At 45.3% G+C, this 20,269-nt stretch overlaps 1 protein-coding gene across 1 annotated transcript in view; it reads left to right on the top strand.

Annotated features, from left to right (window-relative positions):
- The first annotated feature begins 50 nt into the window (after positions 1-50).
- Positions 51-20,269, top strand: part of RUNDC1 (RUN domain containing 1) — a 27,762-nt gene continuing 7,543 nt past the window's right edge. Inside the window, exons 1-3 of the mRNA XM_018560160.1 lie at positions 51-499; positions 12,924-13,082; positions 14,329-14,527. Coding sequence (XP_018415662.1) covers positions 86-499; positions 12,924-13,082; positions 14,329-14,527 — 772 coding nt within the window. The 5' untranslated portion in view covers positions 51-85. The remainder of the gene's footprint in view (positions 500-12,923; positions 13,083-14,328; positions 14,528-20,269) is intronic.

A 20,269-nucleotide genomic window follows, 5' to 3' on the forward strand; every position in this document is an offset into this window, starting at 1 on the left:
CCGATCTGCGCTACAGATGACGTCGGCAGCCCCATACCTTTCTTTTCAATATGGCAGCATAGAGCGATCATAGTGACAGGTGGCGATGTCTGCTGACGAAATGTCCATGTCCGATGGCGAGCCCTTTACCCGGGAGCGCTGGGCTCCGGTCGGGGCGGTGGCGGAAGAAGCGGACGAGCAGAGTGCGGTGCCCTGGGCTGGTATGAAGTCGGAAGGTGAGGAGGGATCGAACCGGCTGCACGGCGGTGCCATGTCTGTAGAGCTGGTGGACAAGCTGCGCAGGCTGGAGGACGAACAGGAGCTGCTCAACTCGTCTCTGCTCGCCCTCACCTCACATTTCGCCCAGGTGCAGTTCCGTCTGAAGCAGATCGTGCGGGCAGAGGGAACGGAGAAGGAGTCGCTGCTGGCCGAGCTGGAGGACTTTGCCTTTAAGGGCACCCCGTATGTGCACGGACCCTTGGGGGTGCAGAGCCAGCAGGCGCTAGATGAATCGGTGAGTGCAGGGGAGGACTGTGCCCGGGGGAGGGAGGACTGTGCCCGGGGGAGAGAGGACTGTGCCCGGGGGAGAGAGGACTGTGCCCGGGGGAGAGAGGACTGTGCCCCGGGGAGAGAGGACTGTGCTGGTTGACTGGGCGAGCTCAGGGGAGGACTGTGCCCCGGGGAGAGAGGACTGTGCTGGTTGACTGGGCGAGCGCAGGGGAGGACGGTGCCCCGGGGAGAGAGGACTGTGCTGGTTGACTGGGCGAGCGCAGGGGAGGACTGTGCCCCGGGGAGAAAGGACTGTGCCCCGGGGAGAGAGGACTGTGCTGGGTGACTGGGCGAGCGCAGGGGAGGACTGTGCCCGGGGGCGAGATGACTGTGCAGGGGAGGACTGTGCTGGTTGACTGGGCGAGCGCAGGGGAGGACTTGCCTGGGGTAGAGAGAGGACTGTGCCCGGGGGCGAGATGACTGTGCAGGGGAGGACTGTGCTGGGTGACTGGGCGAGCGAAGGGGAGGACTGTGCTGGGTGGGCGCAGGGGAGGACTCTGCTGGTTGACTGGCCGAGCGCAGGGGAGGACTGTGCTGGGGGGAGCGCAGGGGAGGACTGTGCTGTAGATAGGTTCACGCTATTGCATTGTGGTCATGCATGTGAGTTGATGAACATTCTTACACATGCTGGCGTGCGTTTCATTAAGGCAGCCCATTTAGTGGCTGCCTACCACACCAAATTGCATACACGTACTTGTTTTTGTTACAGAGTGCACCACAGCACATGGTAATACAATGTGGTACCCTGCAGTGCATGTCCGTTGTGGTGGCGCTAAGAACGGATGGCACCACAGCGCACCAACATGCAAAGCACTTGTTTTTGAATGTTGCGCTAACGTGCACATTGGTGCTTTTCTTTGTGTATTTGCGTTTATATAAAATAGAATTCTGTGCGTCCACAATCCAAATAGACCTGCATCATTTTTAGTGTAGTGGTGCGTAACAGAGTGTTGTGTAGTGCTGCAACACATGTGCATATAACGTGAGTTGCAGTTACACATGCGTTAACAAAACACAATGTATTGCACTGGTGAGGTGTGAGGTGCCCATCAACAATAAATGAATAAACAATATCTAGTTGTTTGTGTTTTTGGAAGAAGAGACTCTGAGGGCTGTTCACACCTAAGTGTAGTACTATTGTCTGATAAACACACGCTATCACACAACACACCTAGCCGTGCTGTATGTGTGTTGCGTTGCCATTCATTTGAATGTCACCCCAATGCACCCTTCAGCTGCTGTGTGATGCAACATGCAGTCCTGCAATACCGTGCATGGAAAAAAAAGTATTGTGGTGCAGTGTGTTGCAGCGCACAGCTGCTGAGAGGGGCATTGCGGTGCTGATGAATGTCAACAAGTCTAGTACACGGTAAAGCACGCTAGGTGCGTTGTGCAATAGTGTATGTGCTGAGTGCGCGGTATCAATGTTATGCTTGGGTGTGAGCGGGCCCGGAATGTCTCTCTCCTCTTGCTCATGTCAGAGTTTTTGGTTTTTTTTTTAGTGTATATTGCCTGCAGCCCATGCACAGCGCATTGTACACTCCTGACCCATTCAAGGCAGATAGAGCCGGGTGTCGGGATGATGTATTTCCTGAACCCGGAAGAAGGAGGGGCGAGGGGCAACCTCTCTATAGGTTGGACTCGATGGACTTGTGTCTTCTTTCAACCTGACTGACTATGTAACTGTCAGCTGTGTAGAAGGACAGATAAAGCTTCCATAATGTGCATGTATGTGAGGATTATGACAACAGCGGCCTACGCTCAGCCATGTACACTTCCACTTTAATGACACCCTCTGGTAGTTCTGTTTGTTGTCAGCGCCCTAAACAGGAATGGTGGCTTTCCACGTTACGGTTCAGCTTATGGCTCATGATACATACATACATACACTTCATGTCACTTCTGACAGCCATGTGCCCTCCATTACCCTGCTGTTATCTTCTCCAATGGTTCTCCTACACCCAGCTTCTTTGGCATGCACATGGAGGTGCACCATCATGGCACTTGGCTCAATTCCTAAATCTGAACTCCACAAACAATCTTTTTTTTTTTTTTATAAATTCTTTTTATTAAAGTTTTGTATAAGAACACATTTTTACAACATTCGCTCTCACAGCCGTGAAACAAGGCACCCAGGTCATACTCAGGAATGTGTGACTAAAGCTCTTTATAGTATGCATGAAACTCCTGCAGAACTAGAACGAAGGGATCGTCTCCAACCCTTTTTCGGAGTGTTTCCGCGCTTACCGGACCTAGAGGGCATATCCCCCCGCACCGGGCATCCACCGGAGATCGGGTAGGTAAGTCAGGAGCCGGTTCGCCAGGATTTCCTCAGGATACAGGTCAGTAGAACGGCGGAGCTCCCTCAGACACGTCCTCTCTGCCTCACATCCCGGCCACGCCCCCCACAAATAATCTTTTATGGATACTTACATTGGTCCAGTTTGGTTCAGCACAGGTTTTCTTATCTGATCTCCAGAGGGTTATTGTGGATTCTATAAAAACAACACTTTATTGGTCAGTGCTGGTCTTTTTGTGTCTTAATTCTTGTTTGTGTCACAGTAAGGGGTCATTCTCACAGGCACCCACGTCTGTACAGCGACCTGAACCCAGGAGGGACAGGTGCTGCATGTAATTGCATGTAGCAGCCTGACCATCCCTATGGGAGAATGAGGCTACACGCAATTACACACACCCGGACCCACACCGATGTGCAGGTTTATGTTTCAGAACAGCTAGCTCCAAGTCTCTCGGCTCTGTTTCCCTGAACTTCCTGTCCAGTACAGGATCACAATAGACAGCAGAGTCTGCGGCTGCTCTCCATCTACTAGCATCAAGACGGGAGGCAGGAGGAGAGGGGAGCATCTTACCTTGCTGTGTCTGTGTGTTTCTGGATACATACAGATATGTCCTGTTGCACTTCTTACCGAGAGAAAATAGACCTGTAAACCAGGCGGGTGCTTGAAGTGACCAAGGATGGCACCGTGAATATCACAAAGTCCAAAAACGTCACCAGCACACCATTGAAATGTGGAGCAAATCCATTTAATGACACGTGTATGTCATTCAAATACAAACATTTTCGGGGCCTCACAGGGTCCCCTGCACCCCTTCATCGTCATTCAGAGCCTGATGAAGGGGACCCTGTGAGGCCCCGAAAATGTTTGTATTTGAATGACCTACACGTGTCATTAAATGGATTTGCTCCACATTTCAATGATGAGCTGGTGACGTTTTTGGACTTTGTGTGTTTCTGGAGACACACACAGCTTACTAGCAAACACAAGGGTGACTGCCTAGGATCCTGCAAGGGAAAGGAGCCACCCTAAAACAGGAAGTCAGGACCAGAGCTCAGGGAACTAGCTGAATTGTCCATAAACTAAAACCTTTAGATATCAAGAAGCAGCATCCATTGGAAGTGATGTCATCAGCATTTGAAATGGCGTAAAACATTTTGATGTTATTATCACTGTACAGATTTCATAACCTTTATTGAACATTTTTAACTTGAGCTTTCTTTTGAGAAACTGTTAAAGAAGAACTCCGGGCAAAACCTTTCTTGGCCCTTGCAGTGAGGCTACCCTGGCACTCCCACTGCTCCAACGGTCTAAGGTTCCGTGATCAATCACTTCCAATACAGTGTACAGGATGTGAGGACGCCGAGGGACATTCCATTGCTGCAGTGGAGGAGGAGGGAGGCTGGAGGGAGCGCTGTGGCAGCTGTTGGCCGGCTCTGAGGATTGGGTGAGCATAACTTTGTTGTTTTTGCACGTAGACAAAAATGAGCACTTAACCTTCGCAGTGTGCGGGGTAACCCACTGCAAGGGTTAAGAAAAGTTCTGCCCGGCGTTGTTCTCTAAATCAGTGGGTTGGAACTTGGTTCTGGATTCTGCCATCTGCCATGTCTGCCCTTTTTTGCTCCTTCTCTTTCATCATGTAAAAGTTACCTGGTGATCCTGCCAGCAGCCTTATGCTGGCCAAACACTTCTCAAACTTTCCGAGCCGTGGGGGGTCCTGCTGGTATCAAATCAACAAAAGTCAATTATTCGATCAGCTTACATTGAAGGAACTCGGCCAAAAATTGTTGGCTGAACAATGACGGCAGCCAATTACCTGTAGCCATTGTTTGCATATTCTAACAGCTGTAGGCGCCGGCTGTCAGAATACAATAGCCTGGCAGGGGAGATTCCCCCGTCCATGCTGCGGTCTGCAGTATCAAGATGTTTGTTTTTCAAAGAAAACCCCCCAGGTGCTTCCGACTTTCTCATTACTGTGCCAGCCAGCACTTTCTGTGGACCAATGTACAGGACGACATACTGGCATACAGAGCTGGGGTGACAGAGGGCAGGGAGCCATAATGGGAATGAGGTTATATGGAAACATGAGGTATTCAGGGGACATTTCACCGAGTAACTTCATTGAATTCTATGTCGGCAGTGTTCATGGATTGTACTTGTCCTTCCGTGTTTTTATAAGTAAGGGTTGTCAGTCTATTAATATGACCTCTGTAAAGCCAGCCATACACTACTCGAATCTTACTCACCTCCTGCTGCTGGCTCCGCCTACACGCAAGCTGTGGGAGGCCCTGATGGCATCACCTGGCTCAACAAAAGTCATCTTTTCACTCGACTTTTGTGGAGGGAGGCGGGTGGAAAATTATTAGTCAAACAGTCCCTGCAGTCAGTTTGCTTTGCTTAGGTATTCTGACACCCAGAGGCGCCGGCTGCCGCAATACAAAGGGATTAGACTTCATTATACAGTCCATAGGCTGAATGAAAGCAATGTACGCAGGTATGGCCCTCTTAACCCCTTAAGGACCAAGGCCCTTTTTAATTTTTTTGCTTACATGTTACACTCCACATTTTTAGGCCTGAAACTTATGTAAAACCCCTAAACATTATATATTTTCTGAAAGCCAAGACCCTGTAGAATAAAATGGTGGCAGTTGCCAATTTTTATGTTGCACGACATTAGCGCAACTTATTATCAAACCCAAAAATGCAGTGAAAAATGCACTTACGTTAAATTTAGTGCCCAAAAACACTAAATAAAACAATTTATTCTGTAAAATATAAAGGATGAGGTTACAACGAGTAAATAGATACCCAACATGCCTAGGTGAAAAATTGTGTGCGTCCACGGAGATTTCAGTACCCCAATAAGGGCTAGATCACACCATATGCAGTTGTGATGCAGTCTGTTGCACCATTGCAGTGTGAATAAAGCACAAGAAAGCCCATAGGAAAGCATTGTGATGTATTTTGACTGCAGCAGTCAAATAAACAGCCCTAAGTCCTTAGATGACGATTTAAAAGCCCATACAGGTCATCAGTTTAGGGATACGCATAAATCTTGGCCACACAATTATTGCTCTCACTCTGGTGTGCGCTGCGATACCCAACATGTGTAGCGTTATCATCGTTTTCTTACGCAAGCGCACCCGACACCTGTGTACGTGACGACGCAAGTGCTCGCTGGGGTGGGGGACTTTAAAACATTTTTTCCATGATGTTTACATCTAATTTATTTAATATTTTTAAACCTGTTTTTTTTTAAAACTATACTTTATTGCTATTACATAGGGGGGGGGGCTTGAAACCCCCCCCCCCCCCATGTGATAGCATATTGGTGGTAACAGGTCCTCTTTAAGGTAATACTGGCGGTCCAAAAGACCCCTAGTGTCACCCTTCCACTGTAAATAAGCTATTAATGTGCAGATGGCAGATTTCTCTATAGCTGGAGAGCCGAGGTGCCCTACCCCTGCTCTAACTTTTTCTCACTCCTTCCAAAATTAAGTTTTGCCTGGACTGGGATTTAGTGTCCTTTTTTGTTTTTTTAATATGTGCGTTTTTATTTCAACATTAACCTTTTTATGCCATTCAAAGAACAGGGGACATGTTAGTTTTTTGGTACTTGGGGAATTTTTTCAGTAAAGGAAATAATGAGCAATATGCAGTAAACCCCCCATTATCCGGCAGTCAAGCAACCAGCACTGTCAAGCAACTGGCAACAAAAATTGAGGTTGCTTGAATTACATTGAACTCTCAAGCAACCAGAAACTACAGATATCAGGCACCTACCAATCCCCGTGGGTGCCGGATAACTGGATGTTTACTGTATTTCTATAACCATGGCGTGGTGAGGTGTGCATTGAATAGAGATATTGTGACTATTTAGAGTCTTAAGAGTATCTGTAGCAAAGATACTTAGGGGGTTATTCACAAAAGGGTGAAGAGTGTGGAGAAGGCAGGAGAAGTGAACAATCTAGGACAACATAGCTGAACTGGAGAGATTGATCACTTCTCCTGCCTTCTCCACACTCTTCACACTTTATATAAGTGGGGCTTTAATATTCACCCAATATTGAAGTGGGGCTATAACGGTGGTGGTGGTCTCCCAGATCCGTCCCCCCTGGAAGGTGGCGCTCGTTGCTTTTATTGGGTGTTTCCTTCGTGCTGGTTGGCTCGTTGAGAACACCTCCCTCCTGAGAAAGCTTTTTAACAAAACGCGTCGACACAATGGGCACCATTCCTAACTAATGTTATCTGACGATGGAATTATCTCTATGATACAAGACAAATAGAAAACGGTTACGCTCCTATTAGAGATGATTGGTTTATTGGAGGTGGTTCTTACCTGTGGAGGAGGACTAGTTCTTTAACATGTGGACATCTTTAAGTGTAATAATAAACCAGTTCTGTTTTCTGGTAGAAGCTTTTGGATTATGATTTGATGGTTACCTTCACTTCAATATTGTAATTGAACTCCTATGGATGTAGAATAAATCCAAACAATAGGGGACACCCAGGAAATCATGAGAAGTTCCCCCAGACTGTACATAATATGTACACACAGTCATAGAAGATTTCTGTGAAAATAGCTGTGGGGCAGCTTGTAGGGGAATGATGACCTATAGGCGATGCACGTGGGGAAGACCTCGTGTTAAATTTTTGAAGTTCTTGACTGCACAAACCAGCTTTTCCTTTAAACAAATAACGCGCCTCGCCTCTCTTATCAACATGTAAAACTGGTTGGACTTGTAAGTCGGACTTGTAAATTTATCTAATGATTTTAAACTTTTTTTTTTCCCCTCTATTTTTATTGCTGTCCTTCCCAGGAATTGGTAAGTGTCGTATGTGTATCTTTGTAAGTGTGGCACTGTTTAGTACATCTGTCCTCTCTTTGGTGTGTGTTTTAGAGACTGTCGTGCTTCCATAAATGGTCATTTCATGCAAAAAGGGTTTTATATCTCCACCCGGGAGATCTGCTTCCTGTATTTCTGACTCTTTTCCTGTCTACCTTGGAGCTTTGAGTGCTCCTGCCCATCTTTGTGTTTTCCTGCACCTCCCCTTGTATTTTCCATAATGGTGAATAAATCAAAGTCTAAGAGGGAGAACTAAGGCCATCTTATTATGACTGCAACTGGTATACAGACCCAGGGACTCAGATATTCTAGGTTAGACATCAATAAATGAGGGACCACGGTCCAGACATGGTGGTTTTGCCCGGACCGTGATCACTGACCTGCATTGGGTTATGACTGCCTGACAGTGGATACACTCTAAGGCCGGTGCATCCACTGCAACCCATAACCCAGCACAGCCCCCTCCCCCGCTTCCGTCATTGGTTGCTAGATTGCTGGCATCCTAGCAACCAATTACGTCAGGCAGGGCCGCCTATAGGAGGGGTACAGCTAGCCCTGTCGTACCAGGTTTAGTCCCTCCACCCTTGCTGTTATTTTTGGGTCCCCCACTCCTCTGGGGGGGCCAGGACCATGGCAGAGGGTGTCAGGATAGAGAGTGGCTGATGAATGAAGCAGGAGGCGCTGTGCTCTCAACACTTCCTGCTTCAGAGCTGTCAGGTGCCGGGTAAAGTTACAGGTAAACAGATGATCAAGCACAATCCTGGCGGGCAGGAGAGACATCAGCGGTCTAAAAAAGGTCTCCATAAAGAGAACCTGTCACCTTCAAATGCTGTCACATAAGGGCTTGTTAGTCCCTTTGTGATAGCAAAAGTAAGTGAAAGAAATGTTTAAAAAAACGCTAAGTAAAAAAATAATAAAATGTTTTAAAAACATGTAAAACCAACCTTGTCGCCCCCACCATCTGATTCAAATGAAACGCACGTGTAAGACATGCACTTGTATGTAAACGGGAAGGGGGGGGGGCATTCTTAAATAAATGAATAGTGCAATGTGCCGGGATCAGTGTATCAGCGCTGTGCCTGGGAGAACACACCAGCAGCTGTCCATTGTAGTGCAGCCGCTGGTGTGAATTGCAGCTAAATGGTGGACAGTGGTACAGACACTTCATGGTGTAAAGACTAAATGGTGGACAGGTACAGACTGAGTGACCGTTCTGTCCGGACCGTGATTTGGACCTCGGATCAGTGAACATTTTACTCGCTGGTCCTTAATGAATTTTTATGCACTACCCCTGCTCTAGGTCACCCAGGACTTCTTTCAGTATTAATCAGCTGCTACACAATCTTAAAACTTCTTCAGTTCTTATACTGCCTGTGCCAATGATTCCACTTCCAACAGTTACTACTCGCATAGCATGTGGTTTAATCCCCATATCTCCAACACTACATTGCTTTATGGTGTTTCTAAAGCCTGCAGTCTTTCCTTAAAACCACCTCAATACTGCTGTATATTACAAAAAATATATGGCGGTGCAGTGGATTCTTAAAGCGACATTAAATCTTCCTTTTTTTTCATGGTGGCCAGACTTGCTGAAAAAAAAAGTTATTTTTATCTTTTTTAATTTCCTCCTTCTCAAATGGTATCCAGACCGCAATGCCTGTGTTTACATTGGAGAGCCCTTCCTTCCTTTCACAATGCAGGAAGGAGGATTGAATGGAGGGATCATAGGCGGGTGTGGGATTGGTTTTTTAACTCTTTCACCCCATCCCTATACATCTCTATCCTGCTTCTTTATGTGACTTGTATATTTATGCCATTCTCCTCCACCTTAACCCCGTCATCTCCATCGTCTCACTGTATGTGACCTGTACATTAACCCCTTTACCACCTCCTCCCTCTGTGCATGATCTGTATATTGTGGCTGTGCTGTATCTAGTATGACATTACCATGCTTCGTGCTTTTAACACCCTCAATATTGCCATGTTTCTTCATTTTCAAATAATGAGATCATCTTGGGGTGTCTGATTCCATACTTTTTTCAATGGTTTTGAATCAGTGATTTAAAATATTAAAGGACGGTGGTCTGGCAACTATCGATTTTAGAATGGGGAGGAGGAGCCAAAATGAAAAGCATGGGGTTTTTTTGTGTCGGCAAAACTGATGTCGTAAAGCCTGTGACACCCCACGCAAAGCTGCAAGGTGCAGACATTGACCTGCAGTGTGCAAGAGCTCGAGTAGCTGAGTGCAGCAAGATTAAAGACTTCATTTTCAGCCAATCGGCTCACGATTATGAACTCAAAGGACTTTTGCATCCTGATATGCGGGTTCATACATGCAAGCCAATTGGCTGAAGTTGAAACTTTTTATCTCGGCGCACTTGGCTATGCAAGCTCTCACCAGCTGACGCGTGTGATAGGAAATTGCAAGACACACTGCATATGAAGATCTGCGTGTCGCTGCTTCCTTCTAATCTGCGTTGTGACGCAAAGCCACCCAAAGGCAGTGGCCTTAAGGCCTCGTTCACACAGGCTGCAGACTCCACCGCCCTCTGAAAAGCGATCCACTGCAGATTGCTTTTTCCGAGGGTGGTGTAGCCTGCGGTCAGTGGAGGACGGTAGAGCAGTGGCTGAGGGTGGTGGAGACTGCGGCCCGTGAAGGACAGTAGAGCAGTGGCTGAGGGTGGTGGAGACTCCACTGCAGATTGCTTTTTCCGAGGGTGGTGTAGCCTGCCACCAGTGGAGGACAGTAGAGCAGTGGCTGAGGGTGGTGGAGGCTGAGGACAGTGGAGGATGGTAGAGCAGTGGCTGAGGGTGGTGGAGGCTGCGGCCCGTGGAGGACGGTAGAGCAGTGGCTGAGGGTGGTGGAGGCTGGGGCCGTGGAGGCTGGTAGAGCAGTGGCTGAGGGTGGTGGAGGCTGCGGCCCGTGGAGGACGGTAGAGCAGTGGCTGAGGGTGGTGGAGGCTGGGGCCGTGGAGGCTGGTAGAGCAGTGGCTGAGGGTGGTGGAGGCTGAGGACAGTGGAGGATGGTAGAGCAGTGGCTGAGGGTGGTGGAGGCTGCGGCCCGTGGAGGACGGTAGAGCAGTGGCTAAGACTTGAATGAACAGGCTGAGATGTAGATCGCAGCCTGTTCATTCATAACTGGGGACACATAGTACTATGTGTCCCCAGTTATTTACAAACACCGGAGTGATCAGACGATCACTCCGGTGTTTGCTCTGCACAGAGGGATCGTTAAATATCATTGATATTTAACGATCCCCCGCTCGGTCACGCTACACAGAGCCGCTGTCATCCAAAAACTGACAGGCTGAGGCCAGTGGAGGACGGTAGAGCAGTGGCTGAGGGTGGTGGAGGCTGCGGCCCGTGGAGGACGGTAGAGCAGTGGCTAAGGGGGTGGAGACTGCGGCCCGTGGAGGACGGCGGAGCAGTGGCTGAGGGTGGTGGAGCAGTGGCTGCCTGGTGTTCAGGAGGTGAGTCTGCCAGCTCCTGAATGCAGGGAGGGGGGGGGTTAATCCCAGTGGGGATTTTCTGTTGCAATACCTTGCTGCAGTTGCGTACCCATGCGATTAATGCATTCCAATTTATTGCAATTTTCTGGTTGGACAAGCGGCACCAACTGTCAATCATGTCATGCTGTATCATTTTTGCCGTGTTACAAAGCATCACGGCCATGGCAATGTTTACAGCACTGCAGGGCTACCATTGCATCGGGCGGCTGGAGGTGCAGTAAAATTGCAGATCAACCGGCCGATTTTACTACCCTCTTGGTACCCATGTGAACAAGGCCTAAATGAGAAAAGGAGCAGTAAAGCACATTCATTATGCAAAGCTGTAACATTCATATATAAAGGTTATTTCAGTGCTTTTAATCTGTTTAATTTTTATGCACACCACTGCACGCGTTTTTGAGCGGTTTCCTGTTGTTTGTTTTTTTCCCCCTCCTTAATTACTCTCATGCATTTTGCATTGTGAGACAGACATATTCAGAGGTGTGGACCTTCTGTAACAGGGACAGGAGGAAATGCCAGTGGATTGAAAACTACAAGTCTCCCTGCCACAGTGGTTGATGGGACTTATAGTTTTTCCAGTCACAGATCCTGTCAAAGGATCTATGAATGAATGGTGGGGATGGGTGGGAGGAGCCATGCACAGCTATACCAGTTTTGAAAGATGGCATTAGCCTGCGGGAATAAAAATTCAGGTAAGTGGGGAGGGAGAGAGACGACTGGTAGCAATGTGATTATGTTTCCTGTTGCACCCTGAATATGGAATCATGGTCGGAAAGGTAAACTTCGCCTTTGAAGCTTAAAAGAGAACTAAGGGGTAACCTTTTTATCCCATTCTCTTTTAGGGTCATGGTAGGACATATACTAACCTCCTCCCGTGAGCCAAAGCTCAGTATATCGCAGGCTATTGCCCGCAATATACTAAGACCGCCGCAGCCGGGACGTATCCCAACAATACTGTCCAGATCCTCCCAGCTGCGTGAGTGACAGCTGGCTCTGCCTATCTAGAGTGTGAGCTGTGATTGCGCTTACACGTATGTAGGCTTAGATCTCATCTGGAGGCATGTTGGTGGTAGGGAGCTGTTCTGGGCTATGACAGCTTGGCTTGTCCTCCTAATCTTCACCCTTTTGTGGCAGTCAGTAGCAGCGAGGTATAAGGTGCTTTACAGAATTCCTCCTCACCTCCATTCTCCGTTATGAAGATGCTTCATGAAGCAGTCAGTATCTATAGTGTACTTCATAATGATTCTGCTGCTGTGGACTGACCTAAAAAGTGCCTGCAGACAACTAGTATATACATGTGCCCAACAAGGGTGACAATCGATAATATCAAATCAGCTGCACTCCGTACAGCGTACAGACCTTGTTGAAAGGTTGGTGCTCGAAGTGACAACACGGATGGCGCCGTGTCAGATACAGTTCACAATAGAAGTCACCAGCACTGACAATAAGGGTGACAGACCTGCGGTCACATGTGTTTAACAGATCTGGCATCAACATGCACAAACAGAGCCAGGAGGGATGGCAAGAAGATGAAAAGAATAGATTTGTTGCTGCAAAATCCATAAGAAATGAGAGAATATATATAAAAACAACCCAAAAGAAATGTATTTTAGAGGATGTTCTGACAGCGTTTCATTAAGTGAGTTATAATGTTATGGCATTTGTATGATGGCTAAGTTTCCAATTATACAAGTACACTTCTAATTCTGAATATAACAAAGGTCTAATTTTATTTGTTTCAGAGTGAATGGGAAAAAAGGGAACGCATTGAATCACAAAGAAAAAAGCAGAGGGAACTCATTGTTCAGCTCAAAAACCAGCTGGATGATTTGGAGAATTTTGCTTACCAAGAAGGCAATTATGATTCTTTGCCCCAGTCCATGGTCATGGAGAAACAGCGGGTAATTATTTCTTTTTCTAATGAACCTTAATAAATAGAGTTAAATAATACATTTTATTCATTCAGACTTGTGTACTTTAGGCACTATTGTTTTGCCTGAATTTCCAAATCACATGAAGGATGGTAGAAGCCATTGTATGGTATGTCCTTGTATACCTTCATTCACATGCATTTGTTATACATGGGATAGCATGTCTTAAATGAGAATTACGGTGAGAGTAAAACCTACTCCCCCATACTTAGAGGCAGCATGGGGCTTTTATTTGCGTTCTGGGATTCCTGCAGCAGGAATCTACAGATTTTAGCTGCAGGAATCCCAGGTGTGCCTGTTTGGTGCCACCCGGTCAGTAACTTGATTGGGCACAGAGGCTTCACCTGTCCGTGGTTGTCCACATGTAATTGTAAATTGAAGGATTACCTGTGAATCTGGAGTGGTGCTTGTCCCTGGATACAAGTTCTCCCCATCCAGGGACAAGCATCTCTACCGTTCTTCAGGTAATCGGACGATGAAAGATTACATGCAGACAGCCACGGACAGATGCAGCTGCTGTTGCCCTGTCATTAACTTGAATGGGCACAGCGCACACCTGGGATTCCTGCCTTAAGAATATTTTTAGGTTCTTGCGGCAGGAATCCCCAAATGCACATAAAAGCCCTGAGGGCATGAGGCCTAAAACAGGGAGCTAATCAATCATGTGATCACTGAGGGGGGGATTTCATGCAGGGGGGCAGTGACTGACACTGAAATCCCCCTTTCCCTCTCTGTTCCTTCAGCACTGGTTGGAGCTACAGAGAAGGGAGTGGGTGGACGTTAATGGCTCTGCGCGTCACCCTTCTATCTGTTGACTTTGGGTCACAGGAGTACATTGGTAAATGTACTCCTGTGACCCAAAAGAGAAATATAGCCAAAAGAAATTTGAATTTTAAAACTTTTTTAAAACAGTTGTTGGGGGTACAAATGGGTAAGTATCATTGCTGTTCTTCCTTGGAGTGGGCTTCCTAGAAGGATTAGTACTAGAGCATACTGTACGGTTTTCTTGTACTAGATAATATCTGTATTACTGAATCAACCAACACCAAGCAGTGTACGAGTGTGGTGTAGTGGAAGGTTATTGTGGTGAACAATCATTTTACTGAATGTAAGGATTCAACTACTTTTCAGAGAAGTATTGTCATCATTAGAGGTTTCAAATTGACAATTGGCCATGTGATCCTTGCATTGTATTTATGTCTTCTAACTTCTCCAGGTAATCATTGATGAGTTGATTAAGAAGCTGGATGTTAATTTGAATGAGGACATCAGCTGCTTGTCTCCAGAAGAGTTGCGTCAGAGAGTAGATGCTGCCATTGCTCAGATTGTTAACCCAGCTAGAGTGAAGGAGCAGTTGGTGGAACAGTTGAAGACTCAGATCAGAGACCTGGAGATGTTCATACAATTTATTCAAGGTCAGTAACTTTTTAAAGAAATGTCAGAAAATGTATGTTAAGAATGTCTTTTGAAAACAACAGGGTTCAGATCATAATGGCAAAAGTATAACAGTCTTACTTTAGTTTACTGAGTCTTCTTGCTTTGATCATTTCAATCCCTGACTTGGAACAAGTATGAAGATAATAACAGCATAGAGGTGATGATGCAAGAGCTGGGTGCACTCTCAGCACTCCTCAGTGTCCCCAACCAAACAAATACGTAGACGATGAGGGTGGTAGCATAGAGTGTTTTAAAGCAGAAAATGCTTTCACAGATGGGATGACTCTGGTCGGCCACAGTAAGCAAGAGCAGAAAGGAGTGGAGAAGCAAGCGAGGGGAAATACTGCTCTCTGATATTTTTTTTTCTGTCTTGTCAGTGAGAAGAGATTGACCCATTTATGCACACAATTTTCAGCAACTCTTTAGGGGATAATGAGCATTTCCTATGTTGAATTCACTCACTATTGCCTCCAGATTAGCCCAGAACAGCCCAGTACTTGTCTGAGTTCCACAATGGACCATTAGAATCGAGACAGGGCCCGGACATTATAAGCCATTCTTGGACCCCATTCACACTGAGCGATTTGTAGCACGATTTCAGCTCAAAAATCGCTCAATGTAGCTCGTCCAATGCATTTCAATGGAGCTGTTCACATCTCACAGCTCAATGTCGCCTGTAGCTTGTAGCTCAAGCTTGTCGCTTGAACATTACCTATTTTTAGGCGGCTTTTGTGTGATTTGGCCCAATAGACTTCAATGGTGTAGCTCAATGTCGCACATTACCAGCGATTTTTGTGCGACATTGTCACGCTACAGAAGTGTCACTTTTGCACAGAAATATAAGCAGGAAACGGGAAGAGGAATTATGTCGCATCAAGACCACTTTTGATTGGATACAGCCCAATGTAGCAGCTACGAAGTCCATGCCAAAAGTAGCGCTTCGTAGCGCGACAATATCTGCACTGTAGCTCCAAAGTCGCTCAGCTCAAATCAGCGCTGAAAAAGTGCTTTTTTTTCTAAATCATCATAAGAATAGGAGCTCAGACCACTTGTGTTACTGTAAAAATAAATGATTCCATTTAAGTGAATGGGGAAAAAAAATCAAAACCTTGCATCTAGGAGACAAATAAATGCAGTACAGTGCCAAATTCTTCCTGTGCTGGTATATATACCAGTCGTCTAAGCAGCTGAGGACATTTTGTATGCGATGCTTTTAGGAATATTTAGTTACAAAGCAGTGCTAAAAAAAACAAGGCTGTGCTTTACAAATGAGCAAAGCACAGAGTGCTATTAAATGATTGGAAGGAAAAAAGATCAGAAGAGAGCATAGTCTTGTGAACTTTTAGTCAGGTGACCAGCCTTTCCTCCAATCAAAGTTCTCTCTACAGCATCAAGCAGAGAGAACTCGGTGACATGCCACGGGCTCCACACCACTGCCTGCATTCTATGAATGGGATGTAAAATGTAGGCCATGGTGTAAAATAACTTTGCAATGTATAGTGGGAAATGGATAACTATCCACTCTCCTCTTAGTTGCTTTGCACAGATTCATCCAAAGATATGACCTGTGCAAGCACTAGCAATAACTGTCGGGATTACATTCAAACCCCTTCTAGGGAATGTTGGTTACAGAGCATAAGCTGAGATTTAAGGTCCCCACACACCTTGCGATAATCGCGGGAAATCCCGCGATCGTACGATTATCGTAAGGTGTGTGGAAGCCGTGCGACCTCTACTACTGTAAGGTCGCACGACTTTTAACTTACGAACATGTTCGAAAACCCGCCGAGCATCGTACGATGTTCGGCAGGTGTGTAGCATGTTCGTACGATAGAAGCCGGGCGGGCCGGTGTGCGCCAATGCCCGCTCGGCATTGCGGTCATCGGAAGCCCGCCCCTCGGGGGCGCCGCTTGTGATCACCGCAAGTACGATCTGCCTGTCCAAGATAGGCAGATCGTACGTTTTTTTAAAGTACCTTACAACCATCGCAAGACAAAAGTCTTGCAATGGTTGTAAGATGTGTGCCCAGCCTTACATACACAACTAATTGGGTCAGAGGGGTCACTCATTATCCTCCTTGCTTCTCCCTGCTCACATTGTTCAGACAGGCTGTATGAAGTTCTACTCACAGAGAGAGACAGTTTGCATTCAAACAGCTTCTGCTGTGCTCTCGCATTAGACAGTCTATAATGCAAAAGGAGCCAAATGTCTTACTAATAGGTAAGCGAAAAAAACATTCTCTCCTTTCTTATTCCCTCTCTCCTCCCCCCTCTCTCTTTTTTTTGTAAGGTGGATGCACATGACTAACACTACTTTTATTTAATTGAGCAGTAGCAGGGCAATTTTTTCATAACCTCAAAGGGAACCTCACCAAAAAAAGACAAAACAAATTGCTAGCAGGAAAGAATTTTATTGCAGAAATAACATACTGTAACATGTCTACTCTACAATAAAAACCTCAACTGCCTGCTTTCAAACTTCTTTAGAATGTACACTAGCTGTGCATGCTCCGCTTAGTGTACATTCTTGGCATGTCTAGGTCCTGAATGAATTAACTCCTGTGCGCATGCATAGGAGTTAAGTTGTCTTAGGATGGCCATTCAAGATGGCCGAAGATACAGAACCCAAAAGAAGACTGGGCAAAGGTGGCGGCGAAGTATCTCACAGACATTGCATCACTGGAGGCGAGGCGAGTATGGTGGACTTTAGTTCCACTTCAACTAGACTGTGCCTTCTGCTTCTTTGGGTTTGAAATGAGCAGAGAAAGCAGCTAAAAATAAATGTAGATCAAACTAAAGCCTAAGGTTTAATATACTAAACCTGACCCAATCATTTTTTTTTCTTCTCATCATGACCCACCGGCTGAACAAGGAAATACTTTTGAATTCCCCATGCTAACAACATGGATAGGGAAATACCTTACCAGGCTATTGTAATACAGTGACTCTAGCCGATTGTCTGTAGTCACTATTCAGCCAAGAATTTTTATGACTGGCTTCAACTTTTGTTACACGGAGGGGTGCCAATGGTGCCACACACTGCTCAAATGTTGAGTCATCAGACCTTTATAAGCAATGTATGGCCAGCGTATAGATTTAGAAAGCAACCTCCCAGCATTTGGCCCTAAAGGGCACGAATTGTTAGCTTTTTCTTCCATACTCCAAGATATTTAAATTTGCTGTGCTTTTGTGTCCTGGTTACAATGAATGTTAACATGTTTACCATCATCTGTGCAGTAGTGCAACCTCTTCTAATTTGCACCTTGCCAAAGGCAGTCCATCACAGTCAATGGAGGCACTTGGATGAATATTTGCTTTTACCTTTTTTGTTTGTTTTTCATGCTTTGTTGCATCTCAGTGCTGCTAATCTTCTTCATCCACTTCCTGTATACATGCATGCACTCCAACAATGGCTGCATGCACATGGCACTTTGCTGAGCGCAATCTCACGATGGTGACAATGGTAAACCATGACTGTGCAATGTTTATTGGCACGGTCACTTGTAATCACCATCAGAAGCCGGTGTTGCAGAGTGACAGTACAGCAGCACTACTAGGAACCCCATAACAGGACATTCTGTAGAAACCAGAGTGTGTGATTTAAGCACATTTATGACAAAATGAATGTATTACAGGTACTGCTACATTTCTCTATAGTATATAGTATTTGAGGTTGAATAAAGACATTAGTCCATCAAGTCCAACCTATTAGGATCTCATTCTAGGAGTACCCGTACCCCTGTATATTACGGTCCCTTAAGAAATCGTCCAAAAGTTTCTTGAACAATTCCACATTATTTGCTGAAATCACCGCCTGTGGCAGTGAGTTCCAGACCCTAACTGATCTTACTGACCACTGGGGTATATTTTGAGTTAAACTGGGAGTTTTATCATGTGTGTCAAACCCGTTTCCCTCCCGAGTGTATACTGAGGAGAAAAAAGCGTTCAGCGCCTCGGCCCTCTCCTTGTCGTTTGTGACTAGCTTCCCGCTTCCATCCTTTATTGGGCCTATCGGCCCAATATCGGCCCAATATCAGTCAGCGCCCATTTCTTCCACCCTTCACTCTGGATGTTGGAATGCTCTTTGACGTTTCCCCTTCGTTCCAGACGTTGGAATGTCCTTTGACATCCTCCCGTCTAATGCAGGTCACTGGAACTGCATAAGATGTGATGTCAGCGGTCGGTAGGGGAAGAAGAGGCTGTGTTGACTGCTCTAGTAGCCTGGAGCAAGTGGACCGGACTGGGTAAGTATAACAGCTTTAATAGTGTCCCTTAGACAAAACGAGCTACCCCCACACTGCCAGGGTACATTTTTTTATTTGCCCGAGAGGGCTTTAAGTCACTGACCCAGAACAAATATAAAGTAAGTCATCATCTGCACACTTGTTTTAGGGTAGTCACTCTACTACCCTAAACTACAAGAGGTTGTCGGTGGCAGCTTCCATGTTTCTGTTGGAAAGGTTTCCTTCATCTGAGTTTCTTATCTGCTTTGACACAGCTGCGTGAAGTAAAATGTTTTCTTTTACAGTAAAACTAGACTCACTCTGCAACTGTTTCACTTTAGATATTTCTGAACATAAGGTGGAAAACCTCAACATTGGTTCCCAAGTACTGCTGCCGATCAGCTGTACCTGAGATTGGAGCCAGAAATTCTGAAGCTACTGCATCACTTGTAGTTCCTTGGCTATCTTAGTAATAGGGCTGCAGCTAACGATTATTTTCATAATCGATTAGTTAGCCAATTTATTAATTTCGATTAATTGGATTTTTAAAAATGAATACTGTCATTTATTTAAAACAAAATCCCCAAATGCAGTGTTACAGACATAAAGTTTACTGCACATTTTTTGAAAATGTGTGTGTGTGTATATGTATGTGTGTGTGTGTGTGTGTGTGTATATATATATATATATATATATAAAATTATTTAACTTTTTTTTTATTTGTTTGCATTTTTAATTTTTATTTAAACTTTTTTTTGTTTGTTTTTTTTTCCATTTGTTAGTCTTTTTTTTAATTTACCGTATATACTCGAGTATAAGCCGAGGTACCTAATTTTACCAAAAAAAACTGGGAAAAAGTATTGACCCGAATATAAGCCGAGGGAGATGGTCGCTAAAGCGACCATCAGCTTATAGTAGAACTGTAAATGCCAGGTCCGTATGGCATACTGACCTGGCCAGCTGGAAGCACTTTTGTAGGTCCGTATGCCATACGTCCTTGGCAGCGAAAGGGTTAATGGATTTAAAATAATGTTAATTGTAAAACTCTTAAGAGCCAATATAATGAAATAACCACACTTTTATTTAACATTACACAAAAAATATATTTTTCAATTTTAGTTTATTTAACTTTTTTTTTATTTGTTTGCATTTTTAATTTTTATTTAAACTTTTTTTTGTTTGTTTTTTTTTCCATTTGTTAGTCTTTTTTTTAATTTACCGTATATACTCGAGTATAAGCCGAGGTACCTAATTTTACCAAAAAAAACTGGGAAAAAGTATTGACCCGAATATAAGCCGAGGGTGGGAAATGAGGCAGCTACTGGTAGATAGATATCAATAAAATTACATTAATATTTATTTAAAAGAAAAATAACCTAGCTCTGTAAGTGGAAAAGGGGGTACAGGGTTACATATCATGTACTACGGATCATTTAACCCATTCATATTAGCAGAGGATAATTGTAAATCTATTGTTCAGTGCACTCTATATGTAGTA

The sequence above is a fragment of the Nanorana parkeri genome, unplaced genomic scaffold (genome assembly GCF_000935625.1).
Source record: "Nanorana parkeri isolate BGI_ZX_2015 unplaced genomic scaffold, ASM93562v1 scaffold435, whole genome shotgun sequence".
NCBI classification, from domain to species: domain Eukaryota; kingdom Metazoa; phylum Chordata; class Amphibia; order Anura; family Dicroglossidae; genus Nanorana; species Nanorana parkeri.